The sequence below is a fragment of the Helianthus annuus genome, chromosome 11 (genome assembly GCF_002127325.2).
Source record: "Helianthus annuus cultivar XRQ/B chromosome 11, HanXRQr2.0-SUNRISE, whole genome shotgun sequence".
In the NCBI taxonomy this organism is placed as follows: Eukaryota; Viridiplantae; Streptophyta; class Magnoliopsida; order Asterales; family Asteraceae; genus Helianthus; species Helianthus annuus.
Genome location: NC_035443.2, coordinates 3,057,889 through 3,067,721, shown reverse-complemented (window position 1 = coordinate 3,067,721; position 9,833 = coordinate 3,057,889). Strand labels below are relative to the sequence as shown.

At 36.7% G+C, this 9,833-nt stretch overlaps 1 protein-coding gene across 1 annotated transcript; it reads left to right on the top strand.

Annotated features, from left to right (window-relative positions):
* Nucleotides 1–242: 242 nt before the first annotated feature.
* Nucleotides 243–737, top strand: LOC110887537 (uncharacterized mitochondrial protein AtMg00810-like). Its single transcript, XM_022135116.1, has one exon. The coding sequence runs from the start codon at nucleotides 243–245 to the stop codon at nucleotides 735–737; it is 495 nt and encodes a 164-aa protein (XP_021990808.1).
* Nucleotides 738–9,833: the final 9,096 nt, after the last annotated feature.

The following is a 9,833-nucleotide window of genomic DNA, read 5'->3' as shown; positions in this document are numbered from 1 at the left end:
TTGCAAAAATGGATACCATCAGAGTTCTCTTCTCTGTAGCAGCTAATAAGGAGTGGCCTCTTCACAAGTTTGATGTTACAAACGCCTTTCTCCATGGAGACCTAACTGAAGAAGTCTACATGGAAGCACCTCCAGGCTTGCTTTTCTAGGGGTTTTAAAGAAGGAGAAGTTTGTCGTTAAAAAAGTCTCTTTATGGGCTAAAGCAGTCTCCTCGGGCATGGTTTGGAAAGTTCACTTTGGCCATGAAAGAATATGGGTACCACCAAAGTAACGCTAATCATACTCTGTTCCTCAAGAGAAGAAACGACCTGGTAACTTGCTTGATCATATATGTAGACGACATGATTATTACCGGAGATGATATAGAAGAAATAACACGGCTGAAAAGGAATCTGTTTTCAAAGATTGAAATGAAAGACCTTGGGAATCTCAAGTATTTCCTCGGGATAGAAGTTCTTAGGTCTAAGCGGGGTATTTTCATCTGCCAAAAGAAGTATGTCCTTGATCTCCTAGCAGAAACTAGGTTGATTGATTGTAAACCAGCAGATACTCCAATGGTGGTGAACCACAACCTTCACATGGAACTCAATGGAGAACTTGCAAACAAAGAAAGGTATCAACGGCTCGTCGGCAAGTTAATTTATCTCTCTCACACTCGCCCTAATATAGCCTATGCTGTTGGAGTGGTGAGTCAGTTCATGCATCAACCTCAAGTTGCCCACATGGAAGCTGCTTAGAGAATTTTAAGATATCTCAAGGGAACCGCAGGCCATGGAGTGTTGTTAAAAACAAATGGACATTTAAGAGCTCTATACTGATGCAGACTGGGCAGGAGATAAGGGAAACTAAAGGTCAACATTAGGATACTTTTCCTTGGTCGGTGGAAACCTCGTTACCTGGAGGAGTAAGAAACAGAAGGTGGTCGCTCTTTCGAGTGCAAAAGCAGAATTTAGAGGTATAGCTCGAGGGTTACGCAAAGTTCTCTGGATTAGGAAGCTGCTAGAAGACATTGGTTTTTCCCAAAAGGCTCCTAGTAAAGTTATGTGTGACAATACAGCTGCAATACAAATCTCAGAAAACCCAGTTCAACATGATGGAACAAAACACGTGGAGGTAGATCGACATTTCATCAAAGAAAAGTTGGAAGAAAGAATCATAGAACTCCCGTATGTTTTGTCAAAAGATCAACTTCCAGATATACTCACAAAAGCAGTCAACGGAAACGCCTTTAGTAGCTGTTTGAGCAAGTTAAGTATTGGTGATCCCACTACTCAACTTGAGGGAGAGTGTCGGAAAGTAAACAATATGTCATAATATAGGGGCTAAATGTATAAAATGGTGTTCTATGTAAACACCTCCTTCTGTCACCCTAGTGTGATTCAATACAATTTTTCAAAGCAATTCAAACCCCAATCACAGTGTTTATTCTCTATACCAAACAACATGCACGAGGGTTCATCTTACTGGTGAGTATACCATTTATCATCTGTTTTCACCGTATATGATGTGAGATACTCACTTATTTTAGAATGAATACAAGCCCTATGTGATAAAATCACTTATTGATGAGAAACTTGATATTCGATGCATGTAGGGCACAAGAGCAAGTCCGTGAACAGGTTAGTACCATCGTAAAGACAAAGAGACGAACTTGACTCTCGGATAAACTGTGATATTTTATCACTTATTATTCGGACATGTGATTGATTATCACTTATTGAGGTCGTATGCATCATGTATTATATACTTGTTTGTATGATATGTACACGTATGTATAGTATCATGGAAGCTCGAGACTTGCGTCCCCGTTGTTTTCGGTAAAAGAAACAACCATGATGCCCAGATGATAAACAGCATAACGACCACGTATCTCAGAACCTCGACAATCTATCAAACGTAATTTTGGTACCAAGACCATATGCCAATGAGCGGTTCCCACACAGTCTTCAGTTGATTTAGGTTTATATCACCCTGCACACTTTAAAATGATTATGAGTCTATCGATACATCTTATATAGAGCTGCTTATCATTTTTCATTTGAAGTTTAAAGAGGTTTCGACAGACCACTGATATACTATCATTTTCGCTTTTGCTCACTAGGAAACTCATTCTAATTGGTTATTATACCATTTATTCTAGACTAAGGTTTTCCAGTAGATTGCAACCAAGCATAGTTAATTGATAAACGATTGTGATTGTTATTTATATCTTGCATTGTTCGATTATTAATATAGGTAAATACTCTTAATCTATTTTCCGTATACGGGTTTGGGATACGGTATATTGTTGATGCACTTTTTGTGTCTGTCACTAGTCTTATATGTAATGTTGTATTTTGTACGGTCTTTATTGATTATCGAGTCTGTATTCACAGTCGACCAAGTCGGATATCCTCCTATCCGCTTGTGTCTAACTTGTTTGTCTCCTAGTTTATGTATTGGTCGTAAAACTATGCATGTGGCATGTTAAGGGTATTTCTGTCTTTTACTTGTGTTATTTGTGCCTTCTGTTTCTGCTGCATGTTATTGCAGAAACAGTCATCTGATTGCAGCCTTTGGCGAAACACTCTGTTTCGTCAAATACATGTCGAAGAAACAGACTTGGTCTTAACTGTTTCTGTTTCGTCAAAGTGGTCAACGAATCACATGTGATTCGTTGACTGTTGGGCTTGGTTGTTTGGGCTAACTTCTGTTTCGTCGGCCCAATTGTGTTTCGTCAAGCTTATCAGCCCATCTGCTATATAAGGCACAGATAGGTCAGAGTTTAGTCTTAGAGATGAGAGAATACCCTTCAAGCTTGTGAAGTGTGTTTGTATGAGTTTGTAATATCTCATCCAGTTAATCAAAAGAGTGTGTTTCTTTGGTTAACCATTGTGTGTTATTGTGTTCTATGTTTGATTGGCTTAGTTAAGTGGATTCCGCACACTTAACTTTGTTTGTTATAAACAAGGCTTTGGTAGTGAAAATCGATCCTCCGATTTCGGGACCTACATATATTATTACCGCATGGTCTGGTATGGGATCGATGACCTATGTGTCTGGAATTCAAATAACCCGTTTTAAATAAAACGACCCTTTAACTTTGTTTACCTCTTAATGTAAATATTGTACCATATAGGTATAAAAATGTATATGATTTAAGAAAACCTCATTAAACATTGAGATTGCTTTATTTAATTCTTCTTCAACATGTTCGAACACCCCATTGTTTGTTTCACAACTCCGACATCTCAATGTAATCTTCAAACACTACCGGTTACATATAAACATACCAAAGTGAAATGTTTCTATATGCATTTACCGGTAGCAACATGTATTGAGTTATAATTCGCATGCAATATCGAACATCACTCCCTCTTTAGATGTAATACAAAATGACATCGTTGTTTAATTTTCCAAGCATAACTTGTGTATCTACCTACGATAACTTACATATTTTCCCACTTGGCTTTCCGATTCTAAAAAAATGAACTCATTGCGGAAACTTCCATTCAAAACTATTTTGTGATTTTTCTTTTTCTTACATGCCCATTTCTTTTACTACTAACCGTTTTCTTCAAAGAAAAGTTGGAAGAAAGAATCATAGAACTCCCGTATGTTTTGTCAAAAGATCAACTTGCAGATATACTCACAAAAGCAGTCAACGAAAACGCCTTTAGTAGCTGTTTGAGCAAGTTAAGTATTGGTGATCCCACTACTCAACTTGAGGGAGAGTGTCGGAAAGTAAACAATATGTCATAATATATGGGCTAAATGTATAAAATGGTGTTCTATGTAAACACCTCCTTCTGTCACCCTAGTGTGATTCAATACAATTTTTCAAAGCAATTCAAACCCCAATCACAGTGTTTATTCTCTATACCAAACAACATGCACCAGGGTTCATCTTACTGGTGAGTATACCATTTATCATCTGTTTTCACCGTATATGATGTGAGATACTCACTTATTTTAGAATGAATACAAGCCCTATGTGATAAAATCACTTATTGATGAGAAACTTGATATTCGATGCATGTAGGGCACAAGAGCAAGTCCGTGAACAGGTTAGTACCATCGTACAGACAAAGAGACGAACTTGACTCTCGGATAAACTGTGATATTTTATCACTTATTATTGGGACATGTGATTGATTATCACTTATTGAGGTCGTATGCATCATGTATTATATACTTGTTTGTATGATATGTACACGTATGTATAGTATCATGGAAGCTCGAGACTTGCGTCCCCGTTGTTTTCGGTAAAAGAAACAACCATGATGCCCAGATGATAAACAGCATAACGACCACGTATCTTAGAACCTCGGCAATCTATCAAACGTAATTTTGGTACCAAGACCATATGCCAATGAGCGGTTCCCACACAGTCTTCAGTTGATTTAGGTTTATATCACCCTGCACACTTTAAAATGATTATGAGTCTATCGATACATCTTATATAGAGCTGCTTATCATTTTTCATTTGAAGTTTAAAGAGGTTTCGACAGACCACTGATATACTATCATTTTCGCTTTTGCTCACTAGGAAACTCATTCTAATTGGTTATTATACCATTTATTCTAGACTAAGGTTTTCCAGTAGATTGCAACCAAGCATAGTTAATTGATAAACGATTGTGATTATTATTTATATCTTGCATTGTTCGATTATTAATATAGGTAAATACTCTTAATCTATTTTCCGTATACGGGTTTGGGATACGGTATATTGTTGATGCACTTTTTGTGTCTGTCACTAGTCTTATATGTAATGTTGTATTTTGTACCGTCTTTATTGATTATCGAGTCTGTATTCACAGTTGACCAAGTCGGATATCCTCCTATCCGCTTGTGTCTAACTTGTTTGTCTCCTAGTTTATGTATTGGTCGTAAAACTATGCATGTGGCATGTTAAGGGTATTTCTGTCTTTTACTTGTGTTATTTGTGCCTTCTGTTTCTGCTGCATGTTATTGCAGAAACAGTCATCTGATTGCAGCCTTTGGCGAAACACTCTGTTTCGTCAAATACATTTCGAAGAAACAGACTTGGTCTTAATCGTTTCTGTTTCGTCAAAGTGGTCAACGAATCACATGTGATTCGTTGACTGTTGGGCTTGGTTGTTTGGGCTAACTTCTGTTTCGTCGGCCCAACTGTGTTTCGTCAAGCTTATCAGCCCATCTGCTATATAAGGCACAGATAGGTCAGAGTTTAGTCTTAGAGATGAGAGAATACCCTTCAAGCTTGTGAAGTGTGTTTGTATGAGTTTGTAATATCTCATCCAGTTAATCAAAAGAGTGTGTTTCTTTGGTTAACCATTGTGTGTTATTGTGTTCTATGTTTGATTGGCTTAGTTAAGTGGATTCCGCACACTTAACTTTGTTTGTTATAAACAAGGCTTTGGTAGTGAAAATCGATCCTCCGATTTCGGGACCTACATATATTATTACCGCATGGTCTGGTATGGGATCGATGACCTATGTGTCTGGAATTCAAATAACCCGTTTTAAATAAAACGACCCTTTAACTTTGTTTACCTCTTAATGTAAATATTGTACCATATAGGTATAAAAATGTATATGATTTAAGAAAACCTCATTAAACATTGAGATTGCTTTATTTAATTCTTCTTCAACATGTTCGAACACCCCATTGTTTGTTTCACAACTCCGACATCTCAATGTAATCTTCAAACACTACCGGTTACATATAAACATACCAAAGTGAAATGTTTCTATATGCATTTACCGGTAGCAACATGTATTGAGTTATAATTCGCATGCAATATCGAACATCACTCCCTCTTTAGATGTAATACAAAATGACATCGTTGTTTAATTTTCCAAGCACAACTTGTGTATCTACCTACGATAACTTACATATTTTCCCACTTGGCTTTCCGATTCTAAAAAAATGAACTCATTGCGGAAACTTCCATTCAAAACTATTTTGTGATTTTTCTTTTTCTTACATGCCCATTTCTTTTACTACTAACCGTTTTCTTCGACGCATATTAATTGTTTATTCACCTACATAAAGTCAATTAGGTGAAAAAAAATAAGACATAATATTAGTGCTTTTCGTGGACTTTTATTTCGTTCTAGCTTTTGGCACAAGTGTGTTTTGAGGCCCGTTTTCAATTTACGTTATTATTTATATGGATGTAATGGGAGGAAGCTAATCAGTTTGAATTATATGAAAAGTCATTTTTCGCTCCCAATTCACTGTTGAGTGTTTTGTGTGTGAAACCCCCAACTTTCGGTATCCTTCGTGAATCAACGAATTTTGGAAGGCATTCCGTGAGAATCAACAGGTCCGATTTCGTATCCCGTTTTCTAGTCTACATCACAACTATACTCAATTATTTATTTTCTTTAGGTAAAGGGGATAGCACCAAAGTAAATTTTATTGATAACCAATAAAAAGGAATACAACCTAAGGGTATTGGGTCTCCTGGGAACCTCAACCCCAAAAACAAAATTTAGCTAAGGTTAACAAGCTATTGGTCTAAACTCATTAACACAATTTTACTTTCCTTAAAAGAAACTTTGTCCTCAAAATTAATTCTATACCAGAGGTTACAAATAACCTTGCTAATGCTTTGTAAAACACATTACAACAAGCTATTGGTCTAAACTCATTAACACAATCTGGACATTTTGATTTAGGAATAAATAACTCTACTGATTTTGAAGTTCTATCATGGGAATTTATTGTGGGGATTAAACTACATTTTATCTGGTCATCGTTTAATCTAGCGTATTGTACGGTTTTCATTAATTTAAGTTAACCGGTCCAAGTCTATGACTTGAATAAGACCCGTTAATATTCTAATTGGTTATTATACCATTTATTCCAAACTAAGGTATTCCAGTAGATTGCAACCAAGCTTAGTTAACTATAGACGATTGTGATTATTATTTATATCTTGCATTGTGAGATTATTAATATAGGTAAATTCTCTTAATCTATTTTCCCTATACGGGCTTGGGATACGGTATCTTAATACCGCATGGTCGGGTATGGGATCGATGACCTATGTGTCTGGAATTCAAATAACCTGTTTCAGTTCGTTTTGCTTGAACTAAGTCATTGGGGGTTAATACGACCGTGTTTTGGATATCCTCGGCTCATCAAATTGCAAGTGGCCATGACCTAAGCACGGGTTGTAGGCATACACCTGACAGATGCTAATGCTATATTAAAATGATTTTTATAACCCAATACGGGTTTGCCCAATAAGGGAATTAAAGTGGTGTGTCGGTTAATCATGTCTCGGCATAGTTTCCGGGTCCCGTATGAATTGTCAAGCTTGTAAAACTGATAACATGAGAAATAGTTTAACCCAAGTTATTTATGAAAATATAAGTACCATTGTGTACATGAAAATGATTTTGAACATTTTCAAAATGTGTTGGTTATTTGTATTTACCAGTGTAGTGTAAACTGACGTATCTTCAAAAGACTAAGTGACAGGTTGCAAGGTTACAAAATAGGCTGGAATGTGCCTAGTAATGCTTAAGAGGAATTTGCAACTCCTTGCATTTGAAGCCTAATAGTCTGTTATTTCATTTTATAAATTTTCGATCCGCCTGTGGATCTTTTGATACATTCGTCTGTATTATATCTTGAACATTCCAACATTATTATTTGTAATAGTATTTTAAATTCAAGACTTCTGCTGTGCTATTTGTGTATTTGATATCAATCTAGTCACGTACCCATCCGGGCCCACCCGGAAATATTAGCGTGTGACAAGTAAGAACAACAATCACTTCATAGAAGCAGCAGGTTTACATCTCCAGTTGAATTCACAAAACAAATAATCAACAAAGTTGAATTATAGATGGTTAAATCAATTGATTCATAACCCACTCTCATACCACCCGTTTTAAAAAATATATATATTTTCTAGAAATAATTACAATAGACTGCTACTAAATTTAATATAGCATGCAATTAATATCAGAACACAAAGGATTGAATAGCCATCTTTGATGTAAAGGTTGCATTAATCACACTTTAAACTTGTCTAAGATATTTTTCAAGTGATTTCGTCGAATGTTTCAAACAAGTTAAACACCAAATTTACGGACGGGATGTGTAATACTGAACTGGCTAAGATATATAAATTAAAAGAAATACCTGTAGGTCCCTCTCGGAGGATGACGAACCTAAACCTTGTTATACAAACCCACTAGCGAGTGCGGAATCCAAGCTAGCAAGCAAACCGAGATGAAACAAGTATAAACACAAACACACAAAGGTTCACCGATTAACACCACTTGTATTAATACGAATGAAGGTTCCGGTTACAAGCACAATGTTTACAAATCAGTTTTGCAAACTCTCAAGGTGTGTGTGTGTTTCGGACAGAATGCTCTCAACTTTCTATCTCTCTATGTGTGCATCTATCTTAGTGTCTGTCTACTAACACACACTGCATGGGTATATATATACCCAGCACAGCAGGTCTGACCGAAGGATCCGATAGATGTCACGAAGGATCATCTATCGATGTTGAACCTATCGAAGGATCAGGAATACTGATCGAAAGATCATCTTTCGATCAGACTTCCATCGAAGGGTTCACAGTGACCTCGAAGGTTGATCTGTCGAGGTCCATCCATCGAAGGTTCAACTTTCGATCTCATCGAAGGATCTCACTATCCTTCGAAGAGTTATCCTACGAGCCAGGCATGTTACATTCATAAACTAACTGTTTGGCCAAGTCAAACTAGGAGGATAGTTGACTAGGTCAAACTTACATGACAAACAAGAACATCGTTTTACATCGTGACCGAATACAGACAAAGTACAGACACAAGTGCACCAACAAACTCCCCCTTGGCTGTAGCTTTGTCTCGATCTTTGATGGGTGCAGATTTGTCTCGATCTTGATCATCGTTGATCTTCATGTCTTCGAGACTCTGATGTCCTTTCAAGTCTTCAAAGTCGGAGGATCTCTAAAGTCTTCACGTCTTGAAAGTAGAGAGTGTATCAACAAACTACCCGTATCATGTAGGAAGTGTGTTGACAAACTCCCCCTTAACATAAGCTCCCCCTTAAGTTATGCTCGTGAAAGACTTGATCTTCAATGCTTAAGATCCTTGTGGTGTTGATGATGGCCAGCGGCAACTTGATCATCTTCATCTTTTGAGTGCCTTCACGTCGTGTCTTCATTCCGAAGCTTGTCATCGACTATGTTCTCCTAGCCTTTAGAATCTGCACATGCAAGAAATCTAAACGCGTAATGAGAACAACTGCTTGGAATAGTTAGTATAAACAAATGACACACGTATGACCATGTTTCAGTCAAACACCGTCCGACAGTTTGAAAGTTTAATAAATTTCTCAATTTTAGATTTAACTTTCAAAGCTTGCAAATTTCGACCGTTTATGAAGATTTAGTCAATTCGGTTTTCGTTCAGATTTCAGGTAACGAAGACTCGAGCTCCAACATCGTACGATCAAAAATAAAGTAGAAATAAAATCTTTTTGGCTTTTACAAAGTTTATATTAAAACACACCTAAAATCTTTTTGGTATTTTTGAATAAATTAAAAGGCAACAATTTTAATATCCTTTGAGTGTTATCAAACGACATCACCGCTAATGTCGTGCTGATATGCACCAAACGACGAAACTGTTTAAAATAAAACAATAAAAGTTAAGCAGTAAATAAATATATACAGACATTCTTTTTGCGAGTTTCGAGGGTAAGAGAATCATATCAGTGTACGGTCATGTCAAACACTCTTGTTGTTCAGTTAGTTAACATTAAAATAGGCATCCTATAACAATTATCGGTATTGTTGTCCACTTAAGCTCAACTTATCAGATGTAATCATGGC